We start from the raw sequence: 20,492 nt of genomic DNA, 5'->3' as shown, positions 1-20,492 counted from the left end.
GCTCTTTTGATATCATTCATAGTCTCGCATTGAGCTGTGCCCCTAATCATGGGAGAGCACAAATAAATGGATCAAACATGGGAATAACATCTGTCTATTTTCATATAGAAAAAGCTACAAAGCAAATATATTTTTGAATTGGAGCAAAGAAACGATGCCATGAGAATTCCAAAATATCTTTATTATTCTAACCCCAAGGTGGGGGTAATGTATTCATAAGCAAAGGTTTTGAATACGTAATTAGTCTGGGTTTAGGTGACAAGAGACAATGCTGTAATATTAGCCTCATGCAACATTTAATTTGATTGAGGGAGAAACTAAATAAATGGTAAAATATGCATCTGAAGCCGTAGCATTCACAGGGGGATAGAGAGAAGAGAATAGCTACAGACTGGCAGTTATATAGTGGAAGGAACAGGGCGTAATATGAAGCCCTGCTCATAAGCAACTATGGGGTTTATGTACTAAGCCTTGGGGAGAGATAATATGCCTTGGGGGAGAGATAAAGTGGATGGAGATAGAGTGCCAGTATCAGCTCCTGGCTGTCACTATTGAAACACAGCCTGTAAAGTGACAGTTAAGAGCTGATTGATTGGTACTTTATCTCTCTCCAATCCTTAGTGAATAGACCCCTAAATATGAAACGAAGGACAGAACTCCAACTTATTCATTGTTCCTTTTCGATTTGAATAATGTATATATCAGAAGAGAAGTTAAGTTACCGTTCAGCAGAGTGTCATTATCCTTGTATCTTTCCTATAATAGCATTATCTCCTTTCCACAGCTCTCCTGCAAAGCGTGTTCACTGGTGATGTGGGATCATGGCAGTGATTGGATATGAGCTCATGTCTGGTTTGCCAGGACCAGAGGGGAGAATTCTTGCCGGGCAACACTCATTGGAATTTTATTGATTGATCATATTAAAAAATATAGCTATTTGAATGCACAATACATCTTAATTGGACACTATATAGAAGGTTATTGGGATTCAACAGTTTAATCTCCCTTGTCATTAATAAGTTGTACTCCAAGGAGTTATTACTGATGACCTGTAATTACATATATCACACCACAGGGGGGTAAAATAAAGGTTTACTAGGCTATAATTTGTGGGTGAGAGAGGAAGAAAGACGTGCTAGATGCCATATTGGGGTCTATACCAGGCCTGTTGTATGTAATATAATTAGACTTTATAGACCCCACATTGATGTCTTATTAGTTCCAACCAAGCCAGTGAATGGTGAGAAGGTTATCAAACATGATTGAGATGAGGGTATTGTGAGGGGAAAAACAATTGTGGGATAGTAAGGAAACCATTCAAAATGATGCAATCTTCATTATCAATCCAACTGAATACTGAGTCAAGCGGTTATTTGCTCAGATAGCTACTAACAATCAAAAGGGACATGAAACTTCTCTGAAAGGCTTGCTACTGTTGCAACACAAGAAAAGAAAGTAAAAAGACATAAGGCAGACTGATAATGCTGGAACAGCCAAAATAATCTGCGTTTTTTGGTGTAGCCCTAGCCATACAGAAATACTCAGCACTTTCTAGTTTTAATTTAATTTGAGCCTCTCAGAAGGAGGATTAAAAACTTTGGAATATACTGTAGGCGTCTTTGACATAAACATGCAGAAATTCCGTAGTATAAAAAAATATATCCTAAATAGATTTACTTAAAGCGGCTAAGAATATGGAAACGTTTTTGTGTCTGGAAAAACAACAAATAAAATACATTCCAGAACCCTTACTGGCAAGGTCAACGTTTCCTTCAGAATGAGCTAAAGCGGTCCACGTTTATTTGTTTTATCTCAAATGTAATACCTTTTAAAGTTTTTTGTGTTCTCTTTTAGTGTGTTTTTTTGTAATTCCCGACCCCCCCCCCTTCCCATCCCCTCCTATCAGCGAACTTGAATTAAACTGTTCCACAACGCTGGAATGTCAGGACTGATTTAGTAGGTTAATCATCCCTTCACATTCTGTGATAACCACAACTGATAAACGTAATCTCTAATTACCAGCACTAACCACAGCCAATATCAACAAGCTACGTTATTTTTAGCTTACTCCAAACTGGGATTGATTAGCGGAAAGCATGGAGGCAAACAGGCAATACAATTCCATGTAATGAATTAGGCTATTCGTATTACATTTAAAAAAAGAGCAAGCAATACAATAGACATTTTTTATCTGTGGGCTTATTGTGAGATGTCAAAAAATGTTGGTGCATCTGATATATATGGTTTTTAACATCAGAATTTTTCTATTTTATTTATCTTTTTTAATGCATTGGAAAGAATCAATCTGGAATAACACAATAAAACCACAGATTTGGAGAGTTATTACTGGCAAGGATAGAACAATGAGCAGTGCTGTAAAGTATTACATTTCGTGTGAAGGATCTGGAGTAAGGCGTATGCATGATTCCGTTCCATTGCGAAGTCGATGCCAGGGTTTTTATTTTTTTTTATAACACTCTGCGGCTCTAGGGAATAAATCAATAGGAGACCACAGACCAGATAGACTGTATTTTATAAGTTTCCAGGGGGAAAACAGGCTGAGGCTGCTGTGCGTGCCCAAACAGTTATTTATAAACATAAGGTTGAGTACAAGACCTGAGGAATATGCTCCACACTATTACTACAGTTTGTGGAAACAAAAATTTAGCATTAACAAATATCAGCGTGCCCAAATGTCTCTTTTTAATATGAAAATAAGTATATATTTACCACATTCAATATTAAATTTGCAGCCCTCAAAATGCTTAATTATGGCTACGTTTTGTCTAAACGGCAGTCTTACGGGATACGAAAACCGCAGATTAAGCTGTTGGGATTGGGTTTAGTTATAGAAACCTGGCATATTATCCCTCTAAACGACAAAGGGCTACATTGAAACATGGCTGCTTTCTGTACATAGTGATTCCTGTTAGAACATTGTACACATCTTATGGAGACATATGCTTTATAAAATCAAAAAGGGCAAAATAAAAAAAGTTGCAAATCCTTCCATAAGGCAAGGTTATAATGAACGAGTGCTTATTATACAGCTTACATGAGCAAAATATCAGCAAGAGGTAGATAACAGGGTTTGTGCTGGTGGCGGAGGGGCAGATAGAACAAGGAAGTGCTGCTAGGAGGTAAAATGACAGCATTTCATAACTATTTATAAACGGAGCACATAGGCTATTGCCAACAATTTCTCCGGATCCACCACAGTCATAAATACTTTAGACTTCAAAAAGGTGTTCAAAAGTGACCTGAATGGAGAAACCTTGCTTAGCTCTTCAACTTTAACGATGCCAGAAAAATACATTTATTGCATTAGCCGTCTCACATATCAGCATGCATTTACAGTGAGGCAGGGTTCAAAAATAATTTCTCCTGGATACTTTTTTTTTTTTTTAACCAGTTTTGTACACCTATAGTTCCAATTTTCTAATGACAATAAATTAATTTAAGACAGTGTCATCAAATCAAGTTTATTGATGTTTGAATATCATCACATATGCCGCACTCATCTTTATCAGCACTGTTCATTTCAGCCAGCAGTAAAATGAGGTAAAAATGTTGAAGAAAATTAAAGAAAACAAAAAAATTGTATATCCATTGAAGGAAAAAAAATAAAAAAAAAAATAAAAAAACAAATAAATGAAATGATATGCGTACCAGCAGCAATAACAGCTGGGGGAGGCGATCCTGCCTCGCCTCCGCTTGTCTGACTCATTGGGGTGACTGACGTCTCTCGGGAAGAGGGCAACTGCAACTCTTTTGGGAGAAGATCATACACAGATTCTAAAAAGAAGAACCAGTAGACATGTTAATGTAGGTCTGATTTGCTTTATTAAACAGCATGAAAAATGCATAAAATAGAAAGCCCGGAATCATGTACAAGGCAAGTAAAACAAAAATAAATAAAAAAATAAATAAAAATGCATAAATAATCGACAACAATACCAATTATTAGTAGTATTTTTTTCTTTCTTTACAAAATACTCACAAGTAATAAATTACTCCAGGTCATTGGAGATGCTGATTCAGCTTTGAATTTTCACATTCACACCTTATGATTCAGATGTTAAAAATAAATCAGTATTCACTAATAAGCTGCAATTAGCTTATGCTTTATCAACCTCAATGAATAAACTAAAAAGTATTAGCACTAATTATTACTGGTAAAACCAAGCAAATTAGTGACATCCCTACAATTAGCTAAATCTATCCATCATGTACACATATGGTGTACGAGTTGGGTCATTCATAACAATATTGGCAGATTATTGAGAGGTGGGTCATCACTATTCTGCAATGCTCAAAATAAGGTCTGACAAGGCACAAGTTACAGCAGAAAGGCTGGTCTATGGATGACTGCGGCACTCAAGTCGTACATGCACTCTCAAAATGATCATAAATTTGTATGGTGCTCCGCAGCACAGGACAGTAGGGGACATAAAAGGTAGACAAAATTAACTATCAATTAAAAACGCACAGCAAATGGTGTGGGTGTGCCTCATAGTTGCAATTGCATTAGTGTGGCTAGTATAGGTGGGAGTAGGGCAGGTGTGAGGGTGCTGTAATGTGGGTAGTATAGGTGGGAGTAGAATAGGTGTGAGGGTGCATTAGTGGGAGTAGTATAGGTGGGAGTAAGGCAAGTGTAAGAGTGTATTATTGTGAGTAGTATAGGTGGGAGAAGGGTAGGCGCGAGGGAACATTAGTGTGGGTAGTACAGGTGGGAGTAGGGTAGATGTGAAGGTGCTGTAGTGTGGGTAGTATAGGTGGGAGTAGGGTAGGTGTGAGGGTGCATTAGTGTGAGAAGTATAGGTGGGAGTAGGATAGGTGTGAGGGTGCATTAGTGGGAGTGGTATAGGTGGGAGAAGGATAGGTGTGAGGGTGCATTAGTGGGAGTGGTATAGGTGGTAGTAGGGTAGGTGTGAGGGTACATAAGTGTTGGCAGTATAGGTGGGAGTAGGGTAGGTGTGAGGGTACATTAGTGTGGGTAGTAAGGCAGGTGTAAGGGTGTATTAGCGTGAGTAGTATAGGTGGGAGTACAGTAGGTGTGAGTAGTATAAGTGGGAGTAGGATAGGTGTGAGGGTGCATTAGTGGTAGTGGTATAGGTGGTAGTAGGGTAGGTGTGAGGGTACATTAGTGTGGGTAGTAAGTGGGTAGTAAGGCAGGTGTAAGGATGTATTAGTGTGTGTAGTATAGGTGGGAGTACAGTAGGTGTGAGGGTACATTAGTGTGGGTAGTAAGGCAGGTGTAAAGGTGTATTAGTGTGAGTAGTATAGGTGGGAGTACAGCAGGTGTGAGGGCACATTAGTGTGAGTAGTATAGGTGGGAGTAGGATAGGTGTGAGGGTACATTAGTGGGAGTTGTATAGGTGGGAGAAGGGTAGGTGTGAGGGTACATTAGTGTAGGTAGTAAGGCAGGTGTAAGGGTGTATTAGCGTGAGTAGTATAGATGGGAGTACAGTAGATGTGAGTAGTATAGGTGGGAGTAGGATAGGTGTGAGGGTGCATTAGTGGGAGTTGTATAGGTGGGAGTAGGGTAGGTGTGAGGGTACATTAGTGTGGGTAGTAAGGCAGGTGTAAGGGTGTATTAGCGTGAGTAGTATAGGTGGGAGTACAGTAGGTGTGAGTAGTATAGGTGGGAGTAGGATAGGTGCAAGGGTGCATTAGTGGGAGTGGTATAGGTGGTAGTAGGGTAGGTGTTAGGGTACATTAGTGTAGGTAGTAAGGCAGGTGTAAGGGTGTATTAGCGTGAGTAGTATAGGTGGGAGTACAGTAGGTGTGAGTAGTATAAGTGGGAGTAGGATAGGTGTGAGGGTGCATTAGTGGTAGTGGTATAGGTGGTAGTAGGGTAGGTGTGAGGGTACATTAGTGTGGGTAGTAAGTGGGTAGTAAGGCAGGTGTAAGGATGTATTAGTGTGTGTAGTATAGGTGGGAGTACAGTAGGTGTGAGGGTACATTAGTGTGGGTAGTAAGGCAGGTGTAAAGGTGTATTAGTGTGAGTAGTATAGGTGGGAGTACAGCAGGTGTGAGGGCACATTAGTGTGAGTAGTATAGGTGGGAGTAGGATAGGTGTGAGGGTACATTAGTGGGAGTTGTATAGGTGGGAGAAGGGTAGGTGTGAGGGTACATTAGTGTAGGTAGTAAGGCAGGTGTAAGGGTGTATTAGCGTGAGTAGTATAGATGGGAGTACAGTAGATGTGAGTAGTATAGGTGGGAGTAGGATAGGTGTGAGGGTGCATTAGTGGGAGTTGTATAGGTGGGAGTAGGGTAGGTGTGAGGGTACATTAGTGTGGGTAGTAAGGCAGGTGTAAGGGTGTATTAGCGTGAGTAGTATAGGTGGGAGTACAGTAGGTGTGAGTAGTATAGGTGGGAGTAGGATAGGTGCAAGGGTGCATTAGTGGGAGTGGTATAGGTGGTAGTAGGGTAGGTGTGAGGGTACATTAGTGTGGGTAGTAAGGCAGGTGTAAGGGTGTATTATTGTGAGTAGTATAGGTAGGAGTACAGTAGGTGTGAAGGTATATTAGTGGGAGTGGTATAGGTGGGAGTAGGATAGGTGTGAGGGGTGCATTAGTGGGAGTGGTATAGGTGGTAGTAGGGTAGGTGTGAGGGTACATAAGTGTGGGCAGTATAGGTGGGAGTAGGGTAGGTGTGAGGGTACATTAGTGTGGGTAGTAAGGCAGGTGTAAGGGTGTATTAGCATGAGTAGTATAGGTGGGAGTACAGTAGGTGTGAGTAGTATAGGTGGGAGTAGGATAGGTATGAGGGTGCATTAGTGGGAGTTGTATAGGTGGGAGTAGGGTAGGTGTGAGGGTACATTAGTGTAGGTAGTAAGGCAGGTGTAAGGGTGTATTAGCGTGAGTAGTATAGGTGGGAGTACAGTAGGTGTGAGTAGTATAGGTGGGAGTAGGATAGGTGTGAGGGTGCATTAGTGGGAGTGGTATAGGTGGGAGTAGGGTAGGTGTGAGGGTACATTAGTGTAGGTAGTAAGGCAGGTGTAAGGGTGTATTAGCGTGAGTAGTATAGGTGGGAGTACAGTAGGTGTGAGTAATATGGGTGGGAGTAGGGTAGGCTCTAATAAAGAGTTTGGTTTTCAGAGAACATTTAAAAGATATGAAGGCTGTGGGACAGTCTGATCATGTATGGTAGGGAATTCCATATGTGAGCAGTGGAACAGGATGAGTCTTGTAGGTGGAATTAAGAGGTAGTTACCAGAGACTAAGCGAGGTGCAGGTCAGAGGAAGATCTGAGAGGGTGAGGGGAAGATTATTTTCAAAAGATATTGTTGCAGGCTTTGTAGATGTTGGTCAGTAATACAAAATAAATTCTGGAGAACAGGAGAGCCAGTTTAGTCATTTGAAAAGTGGTGTGGAAGATGTGAAGAGACTAGATAGGAAGAAAAGTCTTGCTGTGGCATTTAAGATGGACTGAAGCAGGATAGAAGGATGAGGGCAATGCCAGATAGTAAGAGGTGTCAGTAGTCAAGGGAAATTATGAAAAAGTTGGTAAAAGTTTTGGTAGCATCTGGGGAAAAACTGGGAGAAAGACTGGATGTAAGGAATAAATCAGAGGGAGTCAAGTATGATACACCAAGGCAGTGGTTTTGGTAGACAGATGATGAAGGAGATACAAGGGAAGGTGGTGACTCTGGAAGCAGGGGAAACCATAAACTTTGTTTTGGACAAGTTGAGTATTAGGGAGTGTTGGGACTTGCATGTGTAAAGACACTTGGCTTACAGAAGATAGTGCAGAAAGAGAAAATGCACAGAAGTGTACAGTAAGAAAAGCAGGGGGCCAAGAACAAATCCCTGTGGGTTATCAACAGCTAGCGAGAGTGGAAGGGAGGTAGATGCACTAAAAAAATGGTTCATTTGGTAGGAAATGTACAAGGCATGAACTGTGTCACAATGAAGTGAGATCTGTGCAGATATTCAACAATGTCAAAGCAGCAGAGATGTCCTGGAGGAGGAGTAGTGAAGTGACCGTTAGGGGAATATCCAATATCCCGTAGCCACAAAGTTTTTCCTATTCAATTGCCATGTAGAAAATCAGTTGCTTATTTCTATAGGAATTACCACGGCTATTTTCTCGCAGCTCCAGAGCAGGTCTAAAAAAATAAATAAATAAAAACCCTATTTTAAAGCTAAAAATATCAGCGCCCCCCTTCAGAACCACTTGGACACCCCCCTCCTAATGACTAATTAGGAAATTGGAAGTTTTCAATTAGCCTAATTGGTCCTATAATTACATGTCATTATTGGTTGTTAAAACCAATATTGACCTCAAGTTACCCTAAATTAACATTTTGCATAATTTTTTGCACCCCAAATTTAATCAAAGCATTTAAACAAAAATGAATAGCTTTATTTATTTATTTTTATTGGCATAGAAATTAACCCCAAATCACCTTTGCTTTACTTTTTTTTTTTTTTCATTTGATTAGTTTGTAATAAAATGAAAAAAGTTTGCTTTTTATCATTTTTATACTTTAAAATAAAATGCACAAAACAGCCGTTTCATGAATTTTATTTTAAAAAATATATATTTTTCTTTGGGACAGTTAAGACCATTATTACTGTTACCCAATATTTTTTTTATTTATTTAGCATACAGGCTGTTCCTTCATTTATTTATTTCTTTTTTATTTAATTTCCCTGCAAGAATCTAGCTGAAAAGTTTTTTTGACAGATTATGTTCTATTGGATACAGCAGGCATCGGGAGTGCGCATACCCACTGTAATAGAAAGCTGGTCGCTCTTCCCATGTAAATTTTTGCTGGGAAAACCTTTGCGGCAAATTGAATATGCTTTGGGCTAGGTGGCTGAATGACACGATTTCCAAAGTTTGGACACAAAGTGCAAGTAAGCATCTCCTGTTATAACCAGAAAGTTCACTAATGCGTAAGAAATAGTTATTCTTAACAGCATAATTTAAAAAAATGTTTAAGAAATTTGCACATGCGTCAATACTACTGTTAAGACTGCACGCCATCCAACAGGTCAGATATAACACAACCGATACAAACAAACAAGTCTAACTGGGTTGTAAGTGCTTCCTATATCATTATGGATTCATTATCCTTAATCTATTTGCATAGGTAATAGATAGGTCCAGAGGTCAGTGATCACCCTACTTGTTTGGGCCAGCTACACTAAATGGCCAGAAGTATGTGGACACTCCTTCTAATTACCCATTGCTAACAGGTGCATAAAGTCAAGCACACAATCATGCAATCTCCACAGTCAAACATTGGCAAAATAATGGGTCATACAGTCATTTAAACACAGCACGGTTATAGGGGGATGCCATTTGTCCAACAAGTCAGCTCATCATATTTTTGTCCTGTTAGTGCTGCCACGGTCACCTGTAAGTGGAAATGTCTAATAGCAACAATAGCTGAGCCATTGGGACACACAAGCTCACTGAATGGGACCTCCAAGTGCTGAAGCACTTAAAATGGTCTGTCCTTGGTTACAACACCAAACTGCCTCTGGAAGCAATGTCAGCACAAGAACAGTTCTTAGGGAGCTTCAATGAAGTTCAACAATGCTCTTGTGGCTGAATGGATATGAATCCATGCAGCCGTGTTCCAGAATCTAGTGGGAAGCCTTCACAGAACAGAGGAGACTGTCATAGCAGCACAGGCGGATCAACTCCATATTAATGCCCATGGTTCTGGGATGAGATTGGGGTGAGGAAACCATGAAAAAAACACAGCAAATAAATTGCATGTAGGGCTCTCAGAAAAGAAAGGCAAATATCCTCTCCCTGTTCCCATTATGAACCCTGTATATAACCCTTGCACTGAACAACAGAGTATGTTGGCCCCACTTCAACATTATTAGTCAGTAAGACTAACAATTACATTCATTCAGAAAAAACACTGTGTAGCTTTTCCTTAATCTAACGTAAAACAGCAAAGCAAATGACCATAAGTTTACAAAAGGAAACAAACATCTTCTTTTGCAAGTAATCAATAGCCGCAAAACTGTTTTTAATGATAAATCTATAATACACACTTCCAATTCCGCTTCGTACATAAGCAGCGATTGAGATGTATTGGACAGGTGGCAGATAACACTCAATTAGAAGGAAAGGGAGAGAGTAACCTCAGAACAATTATCTGCAGCTTGTTTAACTCTATTAATATGCGTATGTAAGAATACACTAGCCCTGACAGTCTATATCACCAGCTAGGTATTCACGTTTCCAGCCACATGAATAGATTGCCGTACCCAATCTGCCAAGGCACAGCACACGATTACTACGGTTTCATGTTATTACATTAATGAGATCACAAGCCTGCCATTATATCTGCTGATATATGTAGGAAGTCACACGGGTACACAAAGATACAGTACAACTGTGCGCGTCAGAAGGGTTAGTTGTTTTCTACTTGGCTGTGTCATAATGGATTTGACATGGTGCATGAGGAGTAGTGGGTGAGATCAGTAAATAATACAGACTCAGAAAGTCTTAGTAGTTATTTCCCACCCACTTATAAGCCTATTGATCCTCAATAGTGGCCAAACTCTATGCAACCCAACATTCTGACCATGTCAATATTTTCACATGTGGACAAAGCGAGAGTGTCGACATGGTGTCTGATGACATTTTATCAATGTCGATATATATAACTGTTGACATTGGGCCGAATTCAATTCAGTGAGATGTTAAATACCCGCGGGAGGGAGCTCCCGCAGCTATTCAATTCATTGCGCTGTTAGCCTTGTCGGGAATGGGTTAAGTCCGAGAATGCCGGTTATCGCTACTTAACCTGGGTGTTAAGGCGTGGAAACCGGCATTCTCTGACTAATGTGCCGGGCGCGCTGCACTTTTTTTGGATTTCTCCTCGCATCCCCAGGGGGGTGCGAGAAGAAATCCTTTAGCTGCCCAAACAGCGCAGTGTATTGAATAGCTGCGGGAGATCCCTCCAGCAGCTATTCAACATTGTACTGAATTGAATTCGGCCCATTGTGGTATCGACATTATGACAGTCATTGTCGACCTTTTGACTACATCCCTATAATGATCGGTAAAAAAGGTATCCATCTCTGAAATCTGCGGCTGGCAAGTTAGATCGAAAGGGTTTGGTGCATTTTCCAGACGTTCCTCACACTGACATGGTTATGTCGACAAGTAACAACTGGTGGCACAGCAATGCAGCTGTTCCAGCAGTAAGTACCCTAACTCTAACCAAGCAGCTGCTGCTAATGTTAAGGCGTTTGTGGCTGATTTTGCAGCAAACATCACTAAACTGCAGTTGTAGCAGTATGTCCCTATCCCTAACCCTGATGTCGCAATTGGACAAAATGTCGGCATTTCACTTGTCCACATTTAGGATGTTGATATTGTGAACATGTCGACGTGGTCAACTATGTTGACAACATAACTGTTGACATTTTGTCAACATTGTGACCGTATCCTAGTTGGAAAGTGTCTGTCACAGTACACGGATGGTTAGTGTTCATGCTTACCCATACTATGGGATTGTCTAATACCCAGAACAGAGGAGTGGAGTCTTCACCAGGGACCCCTGCAAGAAAGTTTGGGCAACACTGCACCAGACACGCAGGTCGCAGCTCTCTGTCTGGGTTCCCAAATGCAGAGCTGGTAACTGAACTAGGCACCCGAAGGCGTGCAGAAGCATAGTCGGCCAAGCAGGTTACTACTTGGTAGGCAGATACAGTTCCAGGGAACAGGCAATAACAAGAACAGACCACAGGATAGCAGTATCAAACCCAGAAATCACCAGGCACAGTACATAGGATGAAATGAAATCAGGTCAGGGAATAGCTGAAGTCAGGGACAGGTTAACAGATAAGGTAGCACAAGCTTAGAACAGGAACATTGGATGGAGGAATGAGACCTAGTACTCTGGAATCTCTCTGTGCTCAGATGCTTTTTTTTATAGGGAGAATTTAAAACTGGCGCCAAATGTGACGTCACGTTTGGCGGCCCTTCCGCTTTAAATTCCGGGTCGAGCAGCACGCACCTCCCTATGGGAGCCGCGACCACTAGTTACCGCCGGGAGCTGATCATAGCGGCCAGAAGGAAACCTGCTGCTACCAGGAATCTCACCGGCTGAGACATTACTGCTGCGGGTGCCACTGACCACCTGCCCGCAGCACAGACCCTCCTGAACCCAAGTACCACAGCGCTTCCGGAACCAATAAGTGATCACCGGCTTCCGGCACTCTGTGACAGCGTACTAATGAATTACAGATGTGTCTACATATATCTATCATCTGTGCACTACAAGTCGCATTACACAACACATGGGCATTGTATGACTCGGTAGCACAGAGCATCTTTTTGTATAACTTTTTACCTTTAGGTGAGTCTTATTCGCACAGCGATGCGCATAGGACACACGAGCAGCTTCTGCTAATTAATATACAGTCAGGTCCATAAATATTGGGACATTGACAGAAGTTTCATATTTTGGCCTCTAGTCACCATCACAATGGCTTTGAAATGAAACAAACAAGATGTGCTTTAACTGCAGACTTTCAGATTTAATTTGAGGGTAATTACATCCAAATCAGGTGAACGGTGTAGGAATTACAACGGTTTCTATATGTGCCTCCCACTTTTTAAGGGGCCAAAAGTAATGGGACTATCACCTCAAAAGCTATTTAATGGACAGGTGTGGGCTATTCCCTCGTTATTTCATTATCAATTAAGCAGGTAAAAGGTCTGGAGTTGATTCTAGGTGTGACATTTGCATTTGGAATCAGTTGCTCTCAACTCTCAATATGAGATCCAAAGAGCTGTCACTATCAGTGAAGCAAGCCATCATTAGGCTGAAAAATCAAAACAAACCCATCAGAGAGATAGCAAAAACATTAGGTGTGGCCAAATCAACTGTTTGGAACATTCTTAAAAAGAAAGAACGCATCGGAGAGCTCAGCAACACCAAAAGACCCGGAAGACCACGGAAAACAACTGTGGTGGATGACAGAAGAATTATTTCCCTGGTGAAGAAAAACCCCTTCACAACAGTTGGCCAAATCAAGAACACTCTCCAGGAGGTAGGTGTATATGTGTCAAAGTCAATAATCAAGAGAAGACTTCACAAGAGTGAATATAGAGGGTTCACCACAAGATGTAAACCATTGGCGAGTCACAAAAACAGGAAGACCAGATTAGAGTTTGCCAAACATCATCTAAAAAAGCCATTACAGTTCTGGAACAACATTCTATGGACAGATGAGACAAAGATCAACTTGTACCAGAGTGATGGGAAGAGAAGAGTGTGGAGAAGGAAAGGAACTGCTCATGATCCAAAACATACCACCTCATCAGTGAAGAATGGTGGTGGTAGTGTCATGGCGTGGGCATGTATGGCTGCCAATGGAACTGGTTCCCTTGCATATATTGATGATGTGACTGCTGACAAAAGCAGCAGAATGAATTCTGAAGTGTTTCGGGCAACATTATATGCTCATATTCAGTCAAATGCTTCAGAACTCATTGGACGGCGCTTCACAGTGCAGATGGACAATGACCCGAAGCTTTTTAAGGCTAAAAAGTGGAATGTTATGCAATGGCCAAGTCAATCCCCTGACCTGAATCCGATTGAGCATGCATTTCACTTGATGAAGACAAAACTGAAGGGAAAATGCCCCAAGAACAAGCAGGAACTGAAGACATTTGCAGTAGAGGCCTGGCAGAGCATCACCAGGGATGAAACCCAGCGTCTGGTGATGTCTATGCGTTCCAGACTTCAGGCTGTAATTGCAACAAAGTATTAAAAAGTGAAAGTTAGATTTAGGATTGTTTAGTTTGTCCCATTACTTTTGGCCCCTTAAAAAGTGGGAGGCACATATAGAAACAGTTGTAATTCCTACACCGTTCACCTGATTTGGATGTGATTACCCTCAAATTAAATCTGAAAGTCTGCAGTGAAAGCACATCTTGTTTGTTTCATTTCAAAGCCATTGTGGTGGTGACTAGAGGCCAAAATATGAAAATTCTGTCAATGTCCCAATATTTATGCACCTGACTGTATGTGGCATGCCCATATTCTGTGGGCAACTGCGGCTGTATCTGCATGCAAAATGCTACATTACAGTCAGTGGCTGTGACACTGTAGTAGCATTTTGCATGCAGATACACCCTCAGTCGCACACAGAAAATAGCCATGCTGCATATCATTTTAATCAGAAGCTGCTTGTGCATCCTATTCACATTGCTTTATGAATAAGATGCACCTGGTAAAAAAGTTGACCAAAAAAGCCGTTCGGCTCTACCGAGTCACGCCACTAGAAGGGCTGTTTAAAGCACAAGGAGGCTAAATGTATGTCGACTCATATGTATAACATGAACACTATCAATGACTGATCCACTTCAGCAATCTGCATATAAAAAGAGATTTGATGGCTAGAAAGTAATGTAAATGTTTTATCTGGGGTATAACAATTCCTCAAATAATAACAACAATGCTAATCAATGTGTATGAAACAGTTTTGTCCTATAATCCCAGCATTCATTCCCCCTTACTATTCCAAACCATGTAGCAAACACAAACATCACTGTTAGAAAGGTTTACATTTTCCAAAATAAAATAAAAAAACTTTGTTGCCACAAATGTCCCCAATTCCCTGCACAATATTTATGTTTGTAACCTGGTAATAAATAATTTTGTCAATTTGAACATTTCCAGAGGACGCATAAAGTGCAGAATAATGTGTGTGGAGGAGGAATTTAGGTTTGCGAGTGAACCTAAACTTGGAAATAGTCCTCCTGGACTCCTAATCCGACAAGAATCAGAAGGAAGTGGTGAACGCACAATCCAGCAGCCCAAACAGTACTTAACCCGTCTGATCCCGAGGAACGGAATGAGAGACCAACTGGAACGCTGGTCTGCCTTTTCTATGCTCCAAGAAATCCCCCCCCCCCCCATTTAATACATCTATAAAGGGATCTTTGGCTGGACGAACGCCACACTGGTTCTTTGAGGTCAGCAGCATGAAATGTGACCCTTTGTACGAGATTGCATTCAGGAACCTTGAGAATTTTACTGAGAGTCAGTGCCTAGCAAGGGCTTGGATTTGTATTGATTCCAACTGCGATCTGGTAGTCAGACAACACGCTGCAATATATTCTAGATGCTCAGCTGTAAAGAATTACTACCATTATGCCAATGGACAGTAAAGAAAATATTTTAATCTATATTTGGATTTTTCATATCAGTTTTCACCAGCATTATGGAAGAGTATCGTAGTTTTTTTTAAAGGGGGTTCTTCATGTTCAGTTGATATTTATCTTATTCCACCTCCCTTGCAGTACACTGTAATGTTAGCCATGCTTCCCTCACAGCAACCATTCAGCACAGACTGTTACCAGTGCTGGCTCTGAACATTTCAGCCTCTGGCTGTAAGTAGTTATGATTACAAGTACTGAGACAGTTCTATTAACCCTGGCAACTTCTTACACACCGGCCTAGTTACAATGTGGTATACAAAGATAACACATTTTGTGTAACAGAGCAGCATGGTTAGCATAGAGGTTAGCACTACTGCCTCACAGCACTGTAGTCATGAGTCTAATTCCTTATCAAGGCACTATCTGTGTGGAATTTGTAAGTTCTCCCTGTGATTGCAAGGGTTATGTCCAGGGACTCCGGTTTTCCTCCCACAGTCCAAAAACCTTAGTATGTATGTGCAGTGACGCACGCAGGGGGGGGGGGGGGGGGTTCTGAATACCCAGAAACCCCCTTGATGGATCAAATTTTTTAGAGACGCACTGGCTGCGGGCGCGACGAAGCTGCAGCGACTTCACAGGCAGAGAGCTCTGCAAAGGATACAGGTGCAGCAGGCAGGTGGCACTGCTGGGTGTCACAGTCCCTGCTGCGTTGTGATTGGCTGGCTGCGACCCTCCTCCTCAGCCCTCGGTATGTACACAGATGTGTGTATGTATGATATGTGTAAGTATGCTTCAGTAGGTATGCAAGTATGTTTGTGTGTGTCTGTGTGTCTGCTGTGCGTGAGTATGCTTATAAGTTATGTGTGTGTGTGTATGTATGCCGTGTATTTAATATTATATATATATATACATACATACATATATATACACACACACACATATATACAGTATATGCATACACATACATACCCCCCTTAAAAATCCTGCATTTGCCACTGCTGTGTGTCCATGTAAAAGGGAATATAGTTTGAAAGTTCCACTGGGGCAGGGCCGGATGTCATTGACTGAAATTTTCTGTGCAGAATATGTGCGCTATATAGATAAAAAATGTATATGTGCTATCACAGTATAGCCCATTACAATGAGCCATGGCTGTCCGATGAGCCCAGGGAAGCAGAACCATAACCACCTACAGCCAAGTAAAGAGCTGGCAAGAAGCAGAGGCTCGGTAAGACCAAACTATGGCACGACTAAGTGCATAGAGAACAGTTCTACTCCTTTTCCATCGTCCTTTATTAACTTTCGTGTGAAGCTGCACATCACAACTGGACCCTGTGGTGAAAAATATATTTATGTATTCTTGTGTAAACAGACACTATGGGCTGTATTCAATTAGAGGCGAAAAGCTGCGATCGCGGAACAGCGTTTGCCAATGAGATGTTTTCGCCACATCACAACGTATCGCCCTATTCAATTCCAGGACGTTTTCGCATGTGTGAAAAACTCCATAGGCAAAAACAGGCGAAAAAAAGTTTCTCCGCCCAAAGGCAGGAAAAAAGATGTGCAAAATCCCCAGGTTTGTCTAATAATGTGGGGACTTGGTTCAGAACTCTTTAGACACCCCCCTAATGACTAATTAGAAAAAAAAAGAAAAATATCTTAATTCCCCTAAAAAAAAAAAAAGTCATGTCATTTTTGGGGTGGGGGGGGTGATCTTAAAAAGGAAAAAGTGTTTGAAGATGGGTATAAAGTACTGGGTCTGGTATTTTGGGGTGCTCTATGGATGGGACAGGTGTTTTGAAGATTGCAGGTGTCTGCAGCAGGTGTATTTTTATAACTTTGTTATACTGCACTTTATACACACAAATATACTAGTACCCATCGAACCCCCAATTTAACTACAACAATTATTTTTTACAAAATAAATTGCTTTTCATCATTTATCCACACTTAAGCAAATAACAGCCCTTTGACTCAATTTTACAAGCTAAAATACTGTTATTCTGTCTATTAATACACTTCTATATTGATTCCCAGGGTCAGTTAGGCTTTTATGGGGTACAGACTGATTTCCCCAAAATAAGCAGTCCTTTTCGCTAGATTCGACATTCGCACATATGCGTTTTCACTTCTTTTGGAATTAAATAGGGCAAAAAGCAGGAACACGCATTGTGAAAGTATGTGATAACGTCATGTACAAACAAGCGAATGAGGCGAAAAGATTTTGCAGGCCGCAACTTTGAATTGAATCCGCCCCTATATATTTCCCACCACTTATATATAGACCCAAATATATGTACTCTTTACAATACATAAAACATGCACACACCAAAACACATTCAAGTGAACAACACTAGACAGGACAGATATTGAGATAATAAATTATGTAGCACTAAGACACCAGACCGAGATCTATAAATTTGTTTTCTATGGTTTTAATCTGCTACCAATACATTGTCCTGCGCTGCATTCATCAATGGATCAATGAGATCAATAATCAAAATAAATTAGCAATACACACTGTCGGTTTTTTCAAAGATGCCTAGCTGTACAATCTGGTGTACGTCGGTACGACGTGTCATTACATGCTGCATGTAACATCATAGAGTCGCCCTTTACATTGTCCCATCTGCCGTGCAGCACAGCAGATGGGAAGATGCGATGAACGATAGATCGACTGTGCACACTATAGGATGTGTACGATATATTGTTCCAATCATCATAAATATATATATTGTTCCGATCATCATATAGTGTGTGCTACTCAACCTGATCCATCTAGTTATTTGGAAAAAGTACAGTTTGTAATAATACGTTCTTCAGGGTGATTGATTGGTCACTTTATTTTATACGAGCGCACGCTGTATTCACCATACAATGACCATGAGCGGAGCGGTCAGATACTCTGTAGGGCTTCATAAAAGGGATGTGTACAAAACCCACAGGACAGGATGATTATGTTATAGAGAGCGCCTCTCCCTCGTCCAGTTCATTCTCGATTCTCACACTCTCACTATTTATACAGTAAAAATTCATAAGACTAGAGCAGTGGTGGCGAACCTTGGCACTCCAGCTGCTGTGGGACTACATATCCCAGCATGCACTGCCAGAGTTTTGCTATTAGGGGATGCAAAAACAGTGATAGGGCATGCTGGGATATGTAGTCCCCACAGCAGCTGGAGTGCCAGAGTTCGCCACCACTGGACTAGAGCAAGGCTTCCAACTCTAGCGTTAATAATACATAAATAGTGATTAGCAGACCTGCTAGGCAGGTTAAAAAAAAAAAATCAAAACATCAATAAAACACTGAACAAAAATATAACTACAAAGTACAGTTATTAACACACATCCCATTCTTAATAAAATGATTTCTAAAATTGTACCCATTACTTCCTGCAACAATGCTTTATGGGGGAGAAATCCAACCACGCAGCTAATTACCTGCGGACAACAATCCAATTAGCAGAGCTAACCCCTGTGCGTCATCTCCCCAAAAGGTGGGCTTCACGTGCGGGGATACCCATTGATTTTGCAGTTTACATGGAATCAGTGGGTTTTCACATGTTAATCCCTGATTTACCACATGAGGAAAATGATACTTCATTGAACAGCAATTCCCCGCGCGGGTAATCAGCCATGTGGTAAATCTGGCGGCTAATTAGATTCCCCCCTACACGTATAGACTATATTATTTCCTTGCATAAATACACTTGAATTCCGGAGTATTCATAAGGCAACAGCTGACCTTAAAACTTTATAATCTATGACAACACAAACTACAGAAATACCGTATATTCTGCGAAGAGGAAAAATACTAACTCCGCTGTGGAGGAATGTAAGATATTGTCAATATACTACTTCGCAAAAACCAGTTCTATAAACTCTGAATGACCCACAATATAAAAAAACAAAAAAACATAAAATAAGATAAATATTTCTGAGCTATGTGGTGTTAAAGGTTCTGTAGCCAGTTGTAAATGGATTTCACGGTGAGAAAGTAAAGCTTAGGAAACATATGAAGTTATCCGAGACCTTTCCAGAGACGTCATGACCAACTTCCGTAGCGGTTTGTAGTTTAGTTTGGCTGTGCGTTTTGGTGTGACACTTATCGGAAGACGTGGACTTTATGGCTTTTTGTAATAGATAAATATAAAGCACAATTGAACAATTACTTGTGAACATCTTTCTTGTGTCTCAAACGAATCTATAACAAGGACAACAATTATTCTCAGTTACATTGAATGACTAATATAGGAGAGGTACAAGCATCCCCATATAGAAAACAAACTTGTCCACATAGGCTGAGATTTAATGACGTCCAGTTGCCTTGCACATAGTCCCTGATTCAGAGCCGGACGCTCTGACCAGAGCGCTCGCTCTGAATCAGGCCCACCTCCATTAAAATGGAGCGTCCTCCCGGACGCTCGTATAGCTGTGGGTCACCACCCACAGCATATACGAGCGTGCCAAAAGATGGTCGCGATGGTCTTGACCATCGTGACCATCGGAACTGCGAGTGAAAGCCTGCGGTTGGGTTTCCCTGCCGCAAGGCCAGGAGTGATTTTGTCTCTATCAGAGCCAAAATCACTCCCACTGACATCACTAGTGATGTCAGTGGGGCCGGCTCCAGACGGTAGGCGTTCCCATGGGAACACCTCCGTCTGGCAGGCACGCCCACCAGCACGCCCTTTGGTGCGAGACCCGGAGCGACAGCTTAGCTGTCGCAGTCCGGGTCTCGCGCATGCACACGACGGAGCTCCCTCCGTCGTGCGCATGCGCAGTGGGGAACATCGACCCACTTGCGAGCGTACTGCCGCTCGCGAGTGGGTCTGAATGACCCCCATAGTTTTAACATGACTAAAATCAGATTCCAATTTGGTTATTAGTCCCCTGCAGGGCGAGAGCAAACTTGAAGGGTGTTACGCCGTATTTAGAGCACAGTACTCATCATGGATTGGTCTCAGCACTTTAGCCGTGTTAAAACGATGAGCGAGGCGACTTATACTTAACTGAATCTAATTTGTATAAGCTCAAGATACCTGGACCCTAAACAGAAATTTCCATAATGATAACCTGTTATATTACAGGTTTTCATCTGAGAATATAAAAGGATAAATAATAAGTAATAACAATAGAGGACACACCACAATTCTAGTTTATTAACTGTGGCTTAAAAGAAATCCTTGTAACTGTAAATAGGATGATTCCTAATGCTGGGCATACACTGCCAGATAAAATGTCTGTCAGACCGACAGACATTTTATCTGGCCGGCTGCCAGCCGCAGATGTCCACGGCATACACTGTGAGAGAAATCTCACAGTGTATAGCCCGACAT

At 41.4% G+C, this 20,492-nt stretch overlaps 1 protein-coding gene across 8 annotated transcripts in view; it reads right to left on the bottom strand.

Annotated features, from left to right (window-relative positions):
* NFAT5 (nuclear factor of activated T cells 5) overlaps positions 1–20,492 on the bottom strand; it is a 97,714-nt gene that overhangs the window by 46,381 nt on the left and 30,841 nt on the right. For 5 of the 8 annotated variants that reach the window (XM_088456980.1, XM_088456978.1, XM_088456979.1 and 2 more), the window contains exon 2: positions 3,670–3,795. In XM_088456980.1, coding sequence (XP_088313106.1) covers positions 3,670–3,795 — 126 coding nt within the window. Of the gene's footprint in view, positions 1–3,669; positions 3,796–20,492 lie in introns of those variants that run through there. The other 3 variants (XM_088456987.1, XM_088456986.1, XM_088456985.1) reach the window with 3 other exon arrangements.

The sequence above is a fragment of the Taudactylus pleione genome, unplaced genomic scaffold (genome assembly GCF_031769625.1).
Source record: "Taudactylus pleione unplaced genomic scaffold, aTauple2 ptg000731l, whole genome shotgun sequence".
Lineage (NCBI taxonomy): Eukaryota > Metazoa > Chordata > Amphibia > Anura > Myobatrachidae > Taudactylus > Taudactylus pleione.
Note: the sequence above shows the minus strand (reverse complement) of the source record. Positions and strands in the feature narration are given on the sequence as shown.